We start from the raw sequence: 17,815 nt of genomic DNA, 5'->3' as shown, positions 1-17,815 counted from the left end.
CTCCCCAAACACCCACCCAGTGGTGGTGTTCATTCCCCCCCAGTTCTTCCCCTCCAACTAGGGATTCCCTCACACCATTGGGGCAGGGGTAATTTCCTCAGTAGCTTTGCTGCTCTTCAGGCTCCTTCTGCCTCTGCCACTTACCCATCAGCAGGGTGCCTTATTCTGCTCCCCTGAGCACAGAAACTCAGGGAGAATCACTGTGCTTTCCTGGCCTGCCTGCCAGCCAGCTTTTATACTTCTCCCACAAGGCCCCCTAGTGGTCTGTCTAAGCAGTAGCTTTACAGGGTCTCAGCGGCTCACCCACACTCCGGCCCTCAGCCTGCCCCAGTGAGAGGGTGAGGCAGGAAGGAGGGCAAAAGCTGCAGAAGGCGGGACAGTTCATGCCCGTGCATCCCATTGGCATTCTGGTGCATCGGGGTCTTAGATTTACTCATGGTGCTGTGTCCTGCTGGGTTATAATTCCAGCTTTGTTTTTAACATAAAGCCATCCTACCTCCTTTGGGCCTGATTCTCCTCTCTCTTACACTGATGTAAATCTATTGACTGCAGTGGAGTTAAGTCTGATTTGCACCGATGCGAGTGGAGAAGCAATTCATGTCTTCACTCCTGAACGTCCCTGCTTGACTCTCCCTTGAGACTAGGGGCTGACATCCATGGCAGGGTGCTGATTGTCCACCCATAGCATTTTATTAGCTAATGGGCACTAAAAGGAGGGCAGTGGCTCCTTCATTTATTGTGTTAGTAAAGTTTGTGCCATGTTTTCCCCTCTCAAAAGCTATGTGCTTCCATACACTTTGTTTTTCTATTTAAAAATACCCTCCATGCTGCCTGCTTTGCGCCCAGAGCATCCCAACAAACCAGGGAATATGCTCAAGGAAGACAAAAATAATTTGGGAGCAGATCATGCCCTCATGATCTGATGGAGCAGGGGGTCCCTTCATTCATAAGAACGGCCATATTGGGTCAGACCAAAGATCCATCCAGCCCAGTATCCTGTCTACCGAGGCCAGGTGCCTCAGAGGGATTGAACCTAACAGGTAATAATCAAGTGATCTCTCCATCTCCACCCTCTGACAAACAGAGGCTAGGGACACCATTCCTTACCCATCGTGGCTAATAGCCATTAATGGACTTAACCTCCATGAATTTATCCAGTTCTCTTTTAAATCCTGTTATAATCCTAGCCTTCACAACCTCGACAGGCAAGGAGTTCCACAGCTTGACTGTGTGCTGAGTGAAAAAGAACTTCCTTTTGTTTGTTTTAAACCTGCTGCCCATTAATTTCATTTGGTGGCCCCTAGTTCTTATATTATGGGAACAAGTAAATAAAGTTTCCTTATTCACTTTCTCCACACCACTCATGATTTTATATACCTCTATCATATCCCCCTTAGACTCCTCTTTTCCAAGCTGAAAAGTCCTAGCCTTTTTAATCTCTCCTCATATGGGACCTGTTCCAAACCCCTAATCATTTTAGCTGACCTTTTCTGAACCTTTTCTAATGCCAGTATATCTTTTTTGGGATGAGGGGACCACACCTGTACGCAGTATTCAAGATGTGGGTGTACCATGGGTTTATATAAGGGCAATAAGATATTCTCCATCTTATTCTCTATCCCTTTTTTAATGATTCCTAACATCCTGTTTGCTTTTTTGACTGCCGCTGCACACCGTGTGGACGTTTTCAGAGAACTGTCCACGATGACTCCAAGATATTTCTTCTGATTAGTTGTAGCTAAATTAGCCCGCATCATATTGTATGTTCATGGACCATATCCCTTATACACAGAATGTAGGCTCAGCCAGCTCCAGGGCACTGTCTTCCCCCTTCCTCCAAGCTGCACCAAGGGCTTTCTACAGATTGGTGGCTCTGTGAGTGGAGAGGGTGCAGGTAATAGTTGGATTTGGGGAGGACAGGGAATCAGCTAGAAGGGGGTGCATGTCATCCCAGCACCTATGCTGCAAATATTCCTTAAGAAAGGTAATACAGCCCCAGCTTCCTGCTGTCCCTCCTTCTGAGGGAGATCTGCCTTTATGGGTGTCCCCAGGGCAAGTTCCAGCTGATGAAGCTCAGATGGGGTAATTCTGTTCGATCTGTGCTGGCAGATGGGGAGGGCAGGGGCGGGGACAAGGACGGGGGCTGGTGGCACAGAGGCAGCCAGACATGGGTTCTCTATTGGGATTGTCCTTGCTTTCCAGTATTCTCCGAAGATTTTGAAAGTAGGAAATGTGATTTATTCTGGGAGTGCTATCCGTGCCCCTCCACCAGGGGAGAAATCAGTACCAATCTGAGTCAGGAGAACCTTATGGAGATTTTCATCCCTTTAGCCTTGTGCCATGTTTTTTTTTTTACCTGCAGAAGGGAGCAGCTGTTACCTTGGTAAGGAAATAGATTTCAGTGGTATGATTCTAAAGAGTTTTATTTCAAATACAGTAATAGTGATGGGGGGAAAGGATGTTTTAAATGAGAAACACCTTGGCAAATCATTATTGCTCGTAATAAATATCAATACTAATAATGTGTAATTGGATGGGCTATCTTAGTCCTTCTGCAATTTAAAGGCCTGACCCTACCACCCTTATTCATATAAGAAGTTCCACTGAAGATAAAGCAATGAGATGTGAGTTAGCATTGCAGAATCAGGCCTAAAACTTGAGTTAAGATAGCAGTAATAACAGCTACAAATGTCATGTTAGGATAGTGAAGTAAAGAGGCAAATCCATCTGCTGCAGGATGGACATTTTCCTTATACAAGTCAACAGCACAGGAAGGTGGATGACCTGGTTCTTAGCCCAAAGAGTATATAGTGTAAGGAAGAATACTGAAGATAGCTTCCTCCTTTCATTATGTAGAACTCAACCCTCTCCATATCTTCTTCCTCAGAACAAATTCCATTTGTGAGATTGGGTAAGTAAACCTGCAGGATTTCTTGTTGCCCAACTGGCTATGAGAGTCCCGTTCATGGTGTGGAAACAAAACATATTTAAACTGGGGGTGGGGGGGTTCTTTCTTCTTCCCTCCAATCCAAGATGTGTATTCTGTAAGCGTTTGCAAAAGAAAACAAAGTGCTGATTTATGGTGGCATATACTCAGTAGCAACTTTAGCCTTTTGGTAAAGATGGGCAAGCTTTGGTGTGGAGATTGAATAAGGCTGAGATCTAAATAAACAAACAACTAAGAATATATGAATGGCTGAGTGTTGCACTTAGGGCAAATTTATTATTGGACTTTTCTTCTCAATAGACCATCTGAGGGCCCCAGTGTCATTGTTTACTTTGTAAAGAAAATTGACTTGTAGAACATGTTGACAGTTCTCACTCCAGTTCCCGGGGGGCAAGTGTGCATAGTATAACTGGGTTCAAAAGAGAACTGGACAAGTTAATGGAGGATAGGTCCATCAATGGCTATTAGCCAAGAAGGTCAGGGATGCAACTCCATGCTTGGGGTGACCCTAAAACTCTGACTACCAGAAGTGGGGAGCAGAAGACAGGGATGGATCACTTCATAATTGACTTGTTCTGTATAGTCTCCCTGAAGATCTGGTGTGGGCCACTGTCAAAGACAGGATACTGGGCAAAATGGACCGTGGTCTGACCCAGTATGGCAGCTCTTATGTTCTTATAGAATAAAAATACCATCATGCTTGGCACGAATATATGCCCTTGGCAGACACACCATGGATTAAGAGAGTTAGAGATGGAACCTATCCATTCTCTCCTACAGGTGTTCTTTCCAAATCTGGAGTGAGGTACACCAGAGGGGCAGTACAGGGAAATTTGTAAAGTCACTGTCTGTACTGTACCTGTTCTGGGGTGCAATAGACGACTTCAGCCTCCAGAGACATCTTCAAAAGTACTAAAGTCAGTCTAAAAATTTTGAAGTTGATTTACTCATGAGGTCAGTTATTTATCTTGGGAACCTAACTGTTCAATCCACAGTCAAGCTAAACTTCGTATTTGGGCTAGAACTCCAGGATAAACAAGAAAGTAACTCATTCATATGAAGCAGAGAAATATTTCCCTAAAGGCTGATGTGCTGGCTGTAAAACTGAGTACTTTGGCAAGAAATAAGGGGGAGTAAGTGAGAGCCACTACTTCATCTGCTCTGACTCGTCTTAAGACGGACTGTATGCATTGCTAGTAGGTATATTGTTATTTTATATTTTCTTAATAGCAATATAATGATATGCAGTGAGTGGGTGGGGAATATGATCTGCATCACAAATAAAAGATACAAGCGGTTAGATGACAAGCAATTTTATTTTGCAAAACAATCACTATACAGCAACAAATACAATTGCAAATTGGATTGAAAAACATGAACTAACTACCACCAGCCATTCAAGAAATGTCTCTTTATGGTAACAGGCTCTAGAATTATCAGAAAAAACACAGGTTTGTAACAGCAGACTGTATTCCTCCAAATCCCAGCATACAGAATATGTTGGTTTTTTTGTTTCTTTTTTCTCTTTGCTAAAGTTGAAGTGGCTTTTACGCCTGACCTTTCCAAATCTGAAAGTAAATTATTTTCCTGTAGAGGGCATTGCTTGAGTAAGATTACTAGCAAGGGAGCTCTACACACACCTAGGCTAAAATTCTATCTGCTTCATTTTATATAACAAAAGTGATCTACACTTAAAGACATCTGTCTTTGAAGGGATGTTCATACTTGATTTTCAGAAAATATTTTGGTCCAGCCCAGCAAAACTTTTCTCATATACAGTAGTCCACATAGACCGCCTTTCAACTCCCTTTGGGTTGTGTAGATAGGCCAGTTTATATATATTTGCAAGCAGTCATAATGAGGGAAGAAATGTTGCTACTGTACATTAACATAGTGTTAGCTGGCTAATACCATTTACTGCTATACAGTGAAAATATGTGTTGTCTAGTGGTCACAGGAGTATCCTCATCATTATTAGTTTCTCCTTCATTGTTGCTGGACCAAGATCTGCTCAACTTTTACTGGATTTCTTCCTGCCTAGGATTACATAGAAACAGATATTTTGCTGATGTGGAGACACCCAGAGTGCCTTTTCCATTGTCCTACCACTCAACAAACATACTCAGTTTTGATTCTCCCATGACTAACCGATTTGGATTAATTTAAATTTTCTATTTATTCATTGTTACAAATAGAGAGAAGTTGGCTCTTAGATGTCACTGACTGGCTAAACCTGCCAATAGAATAGAACTGTTAAAGACGTGGGTTCCAGAAAACTGGAACATGGCCACCAAGTGCTTGCAAAGTTTTTAAACTGACACTCTTCTTGAGAAGGTTCTTATGAGCTTTTTCAGTGACTATCTAGAGTTGCGTAATGTAACTTGCATTTTATTTAATATAAACTCTTGGTTTCTTTTATCTTCATCTAGCTCCTCACAAAAGCTCTAGAACTCTTTCTATTGAAGGACAATTATTGATTACAAGGACTTTGCTTGAATGAAGACAAGAAAGCTCATTTCAAAGCATGAAGTAAATGACTTGGTGTGTTACGTCAGTTTGACTTTGGATGTGTATGTGCAATAACTAAACATCACCATCTACAGAATGTTTTTTTTTTTAAAGCAGGATAAAAAGTACTTGAGTCACAGTTTAAATACTGTTCTGACCAGCTGTGTTCAACTTCAGTGAAGCTGAGGTTCAGCAGTACCTTAGGCTCTTCCTAACATTGGCAAAAGGCATAATAAAAACACTGCAAGGCTAATTTGCATTAATTGATGGAGAGCAACATGATCAAAAATATTGTTCTTCTTCCTCCTTTTGTTTTTTTAAACAATGGCAAGATATTTTTATGGACCACACCAAACATTATTTCCATGTAAATTCCCGTTGGTTATTCTAAGCAACAGTACAGCAATTACAAGGCAGAAATCAGAATCCTCTTGATGCACTTAACATGTTTGCTAAACTCCCTGTCTTTTGTATAAAATAACTGACTTACAAACAGCATTAGGTGCTTTATAGTGTGAAAAAGCTTTTTGCAGAGTTGATGTGTGGGGCTATTTAGGAGTTCATCTTCAGTAAGATGCATGGAGTTTGAGCCATATAATTCATCTTAATGCCACAGGGAACAACTGCTTGGCCAAAATCTCCATTCATCACAATGAAGATTTACTCTTTAGTATTTGTGAAGTTTAATACTGTGAATTTAATTCTGTGGAATCCTTTGCTATTAATTATAAGAATCCTCTGCACAGACACAAACTTCTCTCTGTTCTTTTCAGATCAACCCCCAACACACACACACACACACACACACACATAGTAAAAAGAACAGAGTACTCAAAAGCTTCCAATACACAAGGTTGACTTAATACACAATTCATGTCTAGCTCAGTTGACAGTGTAAAGATTAGCTAGAGATTTCAAAAGGAAGAGAGCCAACAATCTGCAAATATGTAAATTTGTCATTTTATAATGTCTACTGTACATAACATCAGCAGATTTGTTATCCACTGATGAGTAATACCACCCTATTACCTTCAGCAGTGTTTTCTTAGTGTCCATAATATTGTGTTGGAGTTCTCACAAGTAACTCCATTAGATCTGATGTTTATGTATCTCTCTGCAAGTTTATGCACACTTTTCTTATACTTTTTATAATCAACATACACTTGCTGCTTCTTTGTTGAGATTTAAAGATGCCCTATTTATCTATTCAGTCACCTTGGTGATCCAGGCTAGGGAGTTCATTTTATTTATCTGTTTAATTTATTAATTATAATTTATTGGCATCTCTACAGTGTTTACTGCTATACTACCAGAGTGCCCGAGTGTACACATAAGACACTACTGAAGGTATGGAATGACACCCAAATACTTTTTTCAACTTTAGCAAAAGAAAAAAATTCAATAAAATAAATCCAACATTCATTGTTACTATAGAAGTTTAAAAAAAAGCTAAAATCAAACTGTTTTTGATTTAAAAAAATCCAGAATCCAAACCCACCTCTTTGGAAACCCTTTTTCTAAACATCTGGAACTCACAAAATCAGTCTTGGTGAAAAAAGGAGGGTGGGGAAAAGGAATAATTTTTCTAGCATCACAGAAGAGACTTGCATCTGACACTAAAACAGGGTCACGGCTTTTAGTTGTTACAGAAAGCAGTTTCATGCTAAACGTTTTTGTCTTTTTATGTATTTTTTTCTGAATAGGGGAAAAAAAACCCTGCTAACATCTACTTTTACATACCTAAAATTGCAACACCAAAGGGTGCAAGAGACACAGATACTGTGAATAAAGAAGTATAATATTCAAGTATATGAGGGCGTATCACAAATGGCCACAGAGAAATATATATATCTATAATACTGTATCAAACAGATGGAAAGGATGTGAAACCGGTAGTGTGTACACAAATCTAGCCGCTTAACCGACATTCTAATCAGACACAAGCCCATTGAAATGGAAGTGCTTCCTTTCAATAGTGTTTTTGTTTTAAAAATGCCACTTCCTCAAGCACAATTCAAATGTTTTTCAACTACTATTTTTAGTTATCAGTTAAATAATTTATTGGAATCAGCTATACACTGACATAATTATCCAGGCCCCAAAATGTTAATAACTTAATCCAGTCTTTCTCCTTCTACCCATTTATACAAAATAACACTTTTTTTAAATTAAACTTGATTTCCTTTATATGCCATTCCCATCCGGTAACTAGGCTCTTCAGTTTAATTTAACCTGTAATAAGTTACAGTGGGTGACTTTTTTTTTCCTCCCACCCATCAACAGAACCGTGAAATGAGCAACTTGGGATAGTCAGAAAGAGGTGGATGGCCCTCAGGCACATGGAAAGGTAAAAATGCATTTTATCATAGTACAGTACTCCATGCAAGACAGAGCAGAGCAACAATAATCATCCAATGTCATACACTGCAATTGCATACCCATGTAAACCCAGTGTCTTCCTGCTGTAAATGGAGATCAGGCCAATTTCTGCATCTATTTAATGATTTTGGGGTTTTTTTATTGTATGGTTGCTACAGTCTTGGGATGTGACTTAATTTTAGACATGATAAAGAATGAATGTAACACCTGCTCTGAGCCCATTCCTGCCAAGAGCTCATGTCTAAATATTATTACTTCATACACTGCTAAATGGAGCAAATTCATAAGCCCTGCTTAGCAAGGGCGGCCGTGACATCTTCAGCGAGGGTAGCAAGCTGAGGGGATTCCAGCAGGTTGATGCTTCCAGAGGATGAGACATTGCTGAGTCTGCGTGGTGAAGGCACGCTGGACCTGCCTGGTGACTGCGTAATGATCTCAGCCCCGTGATCTACACGGGCTTTAGCATGCTCTCTGAAGTTTAGCTTCTGGCTGTCAATCTGTTCAAGAAAGGCAAAATGCATTTAAACCTTTGCTTTTAAGTAATGATCTTCTATTGCTGATTTGATTTGAAACTCCGGTCTTCTGTGGTGACACCCTTTCTTATTCATACACCATCCCACCTTTTCGGTGTGCGGCCAACTCTCTCCTTCCCACAAAGGACCTGTTGCCGTATGATGCTAAGCACCTTCAGTTCTTGAAGTCAGTGGGAGTTGAGAGAGCTCAGCCCCTGCCAGAAATGTGATCAACAGCCTCACAGCACTGGACTCAGGAGTCACTCATCACCTTTGCCTGGGCCACCACTGCTGGAACACGTCCTCTAGCAGAAGGGTCCTGTCCTACAAGCCTGCCAATGATTCCCACCAAGGCGACAGCTGAGTGAATAATTCAATCTAGGCTGGGATTCCAAAGATGCCTAAGGGGATTAGGCACCTAATGTACATTGACTTTCAGTGGGAGTTGGGGTACCTAACTCCCTTAGGCAGGACTGAAAAATCCCATCTTTTGCCTCTATTTCTGAATATCCATGAACATATCATGTCTTTATCGAATTAATATATTATTCTACATTTTATTGGTCTGAAATGTCTTTTTTTTTTAAAAAAAGCCTTGTAAGGATTGAACATGAGGGTATCTCTGTGAGCATTCAAAATCCACCCTTGTGCAAAGCATCATCCCAAGGTTTAAAGTGGGAGTTAGGTGGTGCATAGGCATTGAGCTGGCCCTCTGCACAGACGTGAATTTCACCCTATTTGAATTGCACTGGTTTGCTGTGGTTGGTAGTCGTGATATTGTTTCTGTTCTCTGACTGGATGATCACACAAGCAATGCCAGTGTAAGTATTTGCTTGTGCAAAGTGAACATGCACATGTGTGTATGTGATTCTAATATTTGCATTGTTTGAATGTTGTTCAAATGTTCACAGGAAGCATACACAAAAGGCCAGTGAGCATGGCTGAAGGGAAGGGAATATACATAAAACCCCAGTGTGGATTTAGAATAGCAGCAAAGGGAGAGAGCAGTCTGGAGGCAAAACAGAAGTTCAGCTGGGGAAAGGGAAAAGCATTGGGCATCAGGAGGAGCAGACTGGGAGTCACTGGCTCCAGGTTGAGAGGATCAACCACAGAAAAGTAACCTGTTCTATCTTATATTCTCCTGTTAGTCGCTTTTCCTGCTCTCACCTCTGTAGCCCTGTATATAAGTGACACACATTTTTCTGACCCATGTATACCTGCTGTGTAATTTACACCACGATTCAGGTCACTGCTGACATTGGGCTGAAGTGCATTCTCAAAGAGAGAAGCTCAGTTCATCAGGCTGATTTCTTACCTTGATATTGCCACCTCCAGGTGTATGGTGGGCATTTTCCAGGGAACCAACTTTAGCGTGAGCTTTTTCTTTGAAATCCAGTTTCACACTCTCAATTTTCACACGTCCCCCACCTATTCAAGCAAAATAAAATACAATTAAGAAAATGAAATAGTCCTAAATTTCAAATACACTTTGTTTTGTTTCCTGAAAATGTAGCTTGAGGACCAACCAGGCAAGTCAGCAGAGAGCAGTAGCTATTAGTGTCTTATTTTTCTGGGAAAAAATCTGTTGCTACAGTAGCAGTAATCATGACGCAAAGAGATATGGACAAGCACAATATTAACTTAGTCCACTAGAGGATTTTTATTTTGAGGTTCTACAGCTCCATGAGTGGTTTCGTTCTGAACAAATTTAATCAGGCTAAGTAATTTTCACGTGGGACTTTTTCATGGGTTACCCAGGGAGACATATTTTTCTGCCCCTCCCAGTTCTGTCCGGGCACAGACATTTTTTACTTCTCTGTCAAATATGATCTAATAATTCATAAAGGACCAGATTTAGAGAGGCGAAGAGCACTGTGCCCTCTATTTCAATACAGTAGAACCTCAAAGATACGAACACCAGAGTTATGGACAGACCGGTCAAGCGAACACCATGTGAAACTGGAAGTAACCAATCAGGCAGCAGCGGAAACAAACAAAACAAAACAAACAAACAAAAGCAAATACTGCACTGTGCCTGTACTGCATCTTAAAGGTAGGCACATCCGGCTGCCTGTCCCCACCCCAACCCCATGCGTGGAGTAGCCACTTACATCTAGTAGTGAAGACGCTGGGGCTGCCAGCCCAAGGCAGCAGCAGAGGAGAATCAGCGCTGGGGTCTGCGCTGCTTTCACCTCTCCCACAGTTGGGGGGGGGGTGCTGTTTTCACACACACCCAGCCGGGAGGGGAGGGAACTGTTTTAAGCCCCCCTCCTCTGGCCGGGAGAGGGACAAGCTATTTTCACCCCATCCTCCTGCCTGGAAGGGGGACAAGGTTACAGTCTGATCCAGGGAAAGAAACTGCCTGCAAGGAAGCTGCTGGCACCGAGGAGGGAGTTTAGCTGCTGCTTGAACCTGGTTTGGCGTGTCAGCTGCTGGAACTGGAGCCCAAACTGCACTTTGTTTAGAGTTATGAACATTTCAGAGTTACGGGCAACCTCCACTCCCGAGATGTCTGGTACTCTGAGGTTCTGCTATACATGCTTAAGCATATGCTTAAATCCCATTAACTTCCATGGGATTTAAACACTTGCTCAAGTACTTTGCTGAATAGGGATGGACTCAATATCTTCATCAATGATTTAGATAATGGCATAGAGAGTACACGTATAAAATTTATGGACGATACCAAAATGGGAGGGGTTGCAAGTGCTTTGGAAGATAGGAATAAAATTCAAAATGATCTGGACAAACTGGAGAAATGATCTGAAGTAAACAGGATGCAATGCAATAAGGAAAAATGCAAAGTATTCCACTTAGGAAGGAAAAATCAATTGCACACAAACAAAATGGGAAACGACTGTCTAGGAAGGCATACTGCAAAAAGGGATCTGGAGGTCATAGTGGATCACAAGCTAAATATGAGTCAACAGTGTAACACTGTTGCAAAAAAATGCGAACATCATTCTGGGATGATCATTGGTAGGAGTGTTGGAAGCAAGACACAAAAAGTAATTCTTCCGCTCTATTCCGGACTGATTAGGCCTCAGCTGGAGTATTGTGTCCAGTTCTGGATCCTACATTTCAGGAAAAATGTGGACAAACTGGAGAAAGTCCAGAGAAGAGCCACAAAAGTTATTAAAGGTCTAGAAAACATCACCAATGAGGGAAGATTGAAAAAATTGGGTTTGTTTATTCTGGAGAAGAAAAGACTGAGCGGGGACATAACAGTTTTCAAGTACATAAAGGGTTGTTACAAGAAGGAGGGAGAAAAATTGTTCTCTCTGAGGATAGGACAAGAAGTAATGGGCTAAAACTAAAGTAAGGGCGGTTGAGGTTGGACATTAGGAAAAACTTCCTAACTGTTAGGGTAGTTAAGCACTGGAATAAATTGCCTAGGGAGGTTGTGGAATCTCCATCATTGGGGATTTTTAAGAGCAGGTTAGACAAACACCTGTCAGGGATGCTATAGAAAATATTTAGTCCTGCCATGAGTGCAGGGGACTGGACTAGATGACCTCTCAAGGTCCCTTCCAATTCTATGATTCTGTGTGTTTAAGTACTTTGCTGAAGTGAGGCTCAGTGGAGAACCTGCAATTCCCACTTGGGTCAATGGTATCTTGTGGCAGTAGGTTCCACAGATTAAATTTGAACTGTGTACAGAGAATCGTTATCTTTCAGTTTAAATGGAGCATTCCCCTTGTATTTGTATTATGAGAACAGGTAAATAGGTGCATCTGTATCATTAGTTTGTATATCTCTATCATGTCCCCTCTTATTAATCTTATCTCTAAACTAAGCAGTCCCAAACGTTTTCAATCTCTGTTTATATGAAAATGTCTCAATTAAATAAAACAAAGAATATTATTTCCATTTGTAACTTCTGGTGATTTGTACTTGGATTATTTATTAAGTGAAGATTAGTAACCACAATCTTTCTTTCGTAGATGAACAAACCCAACATGTGGAGGCCTGTAACACATTCATAGAATCATAGAACATCAGGGTTGGAAGGGACCTCAGGAGGACATCTAGTCCAACCCCCTGCTCAAAGCAGGACCAATCCCCAACTAAATCATTGCTATATGGACTCAAAGTCCTCAGGATCACATGTAATTTGCATCTGAATAAATTTGTTAGCTTATATATGTGAAATCACACACACACATATATATATATGATCATTTAGTTCTTTATTGACTGTACATATGAAGCTTGTGTACACTATATAATCCAGAATACTGAGCATCTGAAATATTTCATATTCTGGTTTCTGACAGGAGTATGTAAATAGCTAGGTCCAAATTCAGATCTGGTGTAAGCAAGTGCAACTCCGCTGACCTCAACAGAGGTCTACTTATATCCCTGAATTTAGTCCCCACTTATGTAAGGGTAAACACTTCCCCTTTGGGGGTCGAATCATGCACCATGAGCACAGGCACATTAGATGTGTGTTTATTAGATTTGGGTAATGCGCTTTCTAGAGGAGAAAAGTTTTGTAGGGAGGATGTTGGCTCATCAAATACTCTTTCTGGGATTATGTATATGCGAATCTGAATTTGGAATAGAGCTCTTAATGTTCCAGAATGCTGTCACTTAATAATCAGCTCATGATGGACTGCAAGCTGTATCTTTATCATTTCTTCTGGTACCTACCAATTAGCATCTTGAGTTGTGGGTTTGAGCATGCATTGCTGTACACTCTAGCCTTGAACCAGCAACACATTTAAACACATGCTGAATTTTAAGCATGTGAGGGTTTTGCTAGATTAGGCCAGAGTGCTTAGCATCTTGCAGGATCCAGCCCCTAAGAAGTAGGTACATTAGAGAACCTCCACTTATCCTGTTCACATTACTTGCATGAGTAGTAAGTTGCTGCAGTGGGTCTATTCACATGAGATAGGCAAGCAGGATTTGCCCCCTAATATTCCATATTAGTCCAAATAATTCCTACATTACCTGGTCTGTGACGGATGTTCTTCAGGGAGCCACATTTGGAAGTGACATGGCTCAGATCTATTTTCTTAGTTACAATTTGTATCTGTTGAAAGTGCACAAAACAAATTTTAGGAAGACAAAAGGGCAAAGAGGAAGAGCACTAGCTTCGAAAAACACTGAAAAAGAAGAAATAGTTAGCGGAGGACAGATCATGCCAGAAAGGTGAGAAACATCTGGATTAATACAACAAGCTTCCATTCCACCAAGGAACCTGACAGTGGTGTGTTAAGTCTTTTCATTAGTAAAATGAAGATGTGAATCAAGAAGATAAACAAGGGTTATTTTCTAAGATGCTTCTGAGCTTTCCTGTTGTGGTGAAAGGCAGTGCCTCTGAGCGCTGCGTGTAGCATGATACATACTGTTGTTCTAGTCTGCTTTCTTTGTTCCTTTCTTTAATACTTATTTCCCGGGAATCTGGGCTTTTAATATCATCCCTTTCACATGGCTTATCCTGACTTTCAGATTCAAAACTCTTCCTATGTCCCTTTGTCCCCATAAGTACAGTGTAAACACTGAGTGTGATTCACAACTGAGTTACTCCAGTTTTACATCAGATTAAATCCATAATGGGGTTACACTGGCATAAAACGGGAGTAACACAGTGGCTAATCAGACCTTCTGCCTAAACCCTGTTTTTCCTGATTTTGTATTTCTTTTATCTGTCTTTTTATCTGTCATCTAACTCTGTTAATTTTATATAGTCGTCAGAGAGAGAGAGAGAGAGAGAAAGACTCTGGGACCAAGCGCACACCCAACCTTGAATGACAGATGGGCTACGCTTTCAGTCTGTCTGTTACTTTATCTGGGGTGACCTAAAGAAGGCAAATATATAGATCTGCTGTACAGCCAGGACAAGCTTCCCCTTCCAGGAGCTTGAATGACTGCCTTCTGTGGAATTGTGAGCAAATTTGAATGAAGCCACATTGCAGCAGTGTGCATCTAGGCAGTCTGGCCTTTTCTCCGGGGATAGAGGGAGAGAGAACGTTGCAGGTTAAGAAAAAAGTAATAAGTGAAAAGTGCATTTGTCACTTCCTTGAAATTAGTCACCTTGGGCCAGATCATGTAAGAACTGAGCAACCTCAGCTCTCATTGGGCTCCTATTTTGTGGTTCAGTGGATGCTGTAGCTGCTTAGCACCTCTAGGGGCACTCAGCTCCTTGCAGGACTAAGCCTGTGGCTGTAAAGGCGCACCTCATCCTCTTCTTCCTAATCCATTTCCTGGCGGAGCCCTAACCATTTGCTGCGGTCTGTGGGGAAGGATCAGAAGCCCACCACTGAACACACAGGGTTGACAGACTACCAGACCAAGTTAACATGTGAAACATAAGCAAGAAGGAAAATAGTGCTTGGAAGGAGGGGAGACAGAGGGCTGGCTGTGCAAGGTGGGGCATCACAGTCAGGACGCCTTCTGAGGTAGCATCACTACTTACATTTCCTCCCCCTGCAAAATGTTTGATGTTATCCTTGGAACCACATCTGGACTGAATATCGCTAAAATCGATCTTCTTATTTAAAATTCTAACCTAAAAGGAATTGGAGGTAACTTACTATGCTGTACACATGTTCTTTCAGTCTGCAGGTTAGAGGACCCAAGACGGCTGTGACTGCTACTGCTGGTGTGGGCAGTTAGGTTTAAACGTTGGCCAAATGGATACAGCCAACTATGGAAAGCAGCCTCAATGTTAAAACAAATCTATTGCTCTTTTCACCTCCTTCCAAGCTGGTTGCTGGTAAAATGAAATATAATCGGTGAGAGTTATATTCTGGGAGTTCTCCCTGTTAGGCCTAGGGATCCCAGTTTGTCTCCAATTTATATAGCCATTAACCTCCTGGCTAAGAAAGACTGGAGCGGATGCTCCTGGGAGGTTGCCAGCACCTCTCAAGTTGCCAGAGGGGGTCCATGCAGAGAGAGACCTGGGACAGAGGACTGTGCCTCCTGGACAACCATACCAGATCCAGCCAGCCCAGGGAGCATGGAGTCAGGAGTTGGACTCTGGTCTCCTGCTTAGCACTTACTCCTAAAGAGCCCTCAGATTGCCTACAAAGGTAACCAGTGATATTTATTGCCATTTTACGGATGGGAAAACTGAGCCATGGGGAGGCTGAAGGCTCACTTATACCTCTCACCAGATTAAGCTGTGACAGGGAAGAGGGGTGCCCCACCTGGTCCTGGGAGTTTTTTGCCTTTGTCACAGTTTCCAGGTCACTGGGAGGAGAATGACAGCCAGTGAGATTTGCTACACCTGTGTAAAGTGTAACCAGTGCTGCCCCGCCATATGGACAACACACCCCTTTGGGGCCACTGTGCTCCTCTGTGCTCCCCATCACTGTCAGCCACATCCCTGGGGGAAAAGGGATCCCTGTACCTTGCCCCTCACACACTCAAGTGGCCATCATTTGGCTCTATGTGAGACAGCAACAGAGCCAGGACTAGAATCCAGATCTCCAAATACCTAGCCCTACCCTCAGCCCACTGGACCACAGCTGCTCCATTCAGATCCCCCCACTACAGCAGCATCTTCACCTGGCAAAAGGAGGAGCTTATTGGGGCACCAATAATTTTGCTTTGGTAATTGTGCTTCTGTTTTTCCAATAAACAATGCATGGCAAAACTGTGGGTGTCCGGGGCCGGGTGGGGGGGGGGAGGGGGAAGGCTCCATCCCACCAGAAGTTCACATCTGCACCAACCAGCCCTGTGCTCCTCTTTGTGAGCCCTGAGCACACGGGGAAGGGGGACTAGTGCTGCTAGTGCTCAGCTCCCCAAAGGGGACGTGAGCCGACATTTCTGGAGCGTGCCCATGGCTCCACAGGCCTCTGTCGGTGCCCGGAGTCCTCAGCGCGCCTTTTAAAAAGTGTAGCAAATGCAACTTCGGAACATGTTCCCCGCTCGCTTCGCTGGCGGCATTCTGCCTGACTGTCCTTCACAGTCATTATGCCTCCAGCGTACAGCACGGCAGCCTCTGCAGCGCACACCTGATCACACAAGCCGTACGTACCCCGGTACGCCTGAAACAAAGCCCTAAGAGTAAGACAACGACAAGCAATCTTGTCACACACAGGTCTTAGATATCATAGTGAATGACAGCCTCAAACAGAGAGACAGATGAGGTAAGATAGGTAGCATCCACCACAGAAGGTCTGGCTGGTGCAGTGGAGCAGAAAACCCAGAGTCTGTGAAATCACGAATGAGGACAAGATGGCTGACTTCTTGCAGAGAAGAGAAAGACAATGTTGGTGGATGGGGCGTGGGGGACCACTCGAAGAACAGGCAAGAAGCACACCTGAGGCTGCGGGAGCACTTCTGCCACCTGTGACTCAGGTTTGTAATCAAGGAGTTTTACTATATCCAGGGCTGCTTTTGGAACATCAAATACCAGCTGTAGCCAAAAAAGTTTCCATCTGCACCTGGGTAAGACAATGCCACCATTCCTTCCAAATGACCCCTGGGAGCCTCAGCCACACCGGTCGCCTCACCAGGTGGCGACTGCAATGGGCTCTACTTGGGGCCACACACTGGGAATAAGGCTTAGAAGCGTACACAGAATGCAGCTGACCATAGGCTGAGCAACACACCATCACGCAGGGAGTGTATTACACGAATGCTCCACAGAGCGGCAAGGGATGCCACTATGTTTCCAAGGAGAGAATCAGGCGCCAATTTAATATATAAAACCCTACCTGATCTGGGATCTGGTTATCTGAGGAAGCTCCTTCCTACTTGGGTCAAGCTGCCACAGTGGCATAGCTTGTTGGTGTATCACACAAAATCATGTCCCTTTGGGCAATGTGGAGATGGGGAAAAGCGTGTGTTTGACAGTGCTCCTTCCTGACTCATGCTAGATCAGACCATGAAACTGCAGGTACATAAACTAGCTCACCCCATGGTTCTCCCATCTAACCACCAAATGTCTGGGTTTCATCCTTGCATCCAAATGGTGGTTAGGGTCCCGTGTTAGAGTCTCAGTGGTGGAGTAGTGTCATATTCTTTGTTATGTTTTTCTCTATGGGCTAGATCCTCAGCTGGGATGAATCAGTGTCGCTCCATTGACTTCAATGCCAATATAAACCAAGTGAGCATCCCCAGTGAGGGATTTCTGCTTAAAAATTGAATGCCTGGTGTGGCCCAGTGTAATTCCTTGGGGGCCACATCCTAAGGTCTTTACTCAAATATTGCATGATTTTTATTCAACTATGCCTGAGTAAAATAAGGACCTCAGGATCTGGTTTATAATACTAATGTACTTGTGGCATCTTAGAGACTAACAAATTTATTTGAGCATAAGCTTTCGTGAGCTACAGCTCACTTCATCGGATGCCACAAGTCCTCCTTTTCTTTTTGCGGATACAGACTAACATGGCTGCTACTCTGAAACTAATGTACTTGGAATTTACAATGTCTTTCCATACAAGCGTTATATTTTTGTAAGGCTTGCTGATAGGCATTTCTAGATCATTCTTCAACACAGCATTCATCA

The 17,815-nt window shown here is 42.7% G+C and overlaps 1 protein-coding gene across 20 annotated transcripts in view; it reads right to left on the bottom strand.

Annotated features, from left to right (window-relative positions):
* Window positions 1-8,115: 8,115 nt before the first annotated feature.
* Window positions 8,116-17,815, bottom strand: part of MAP2 (microtubule associated protein 2) — a 99,194-nt gene continuing 89,494 nt past the window's right edge. For 15 of the 20 annotated variants that reach the window (XM_077829666.1, XM_077829667.1, XM_077829680.1 and 12 more), the window contains 3 exons: window positions 13,303-13,384; window positions 9,662-9,774; window positions 8,116-8,331 (listed from right to left, as the gene is read on the bottom strand). In XM_077829666.1, the coding sequence (XP_077685792.1) occupies window positions 8,116-8,331; window positions 9,662-9,774; window positions 13,303-13,384 (411 nt within the window). Of the gene's footprint in view, window positions 8,332-9,661; window positions 9,775-13,302; window positions 13,385-14,770; window positions 14,864-17,815 lie in introns of all 20 variants that reach the window. The other 5 variants (XM_077829665.1, XM_077829670.1, XM_077829671.1 and 2 more) reach the window with 1 other exon arrangement.

Source organism: Eretmochelys imbricata, chromosome 11 (assembly GCF_965152235.1).
Source record: "Eretmochelys imbricata isolate rEreImb1 chromosome 11, rEreImb1.hap1, whole genome shotgun sequence".
Taxonomy (NCBI): domain Eukaryota; kingdom Metazoa; phylum Chordata; order Testudines; family Cheloniidae; genus Eretmochelys; species Eretmochelys imbricata.
This window is presented reverse-complemented; position numbering and strand designations above follow the sequence as displayed.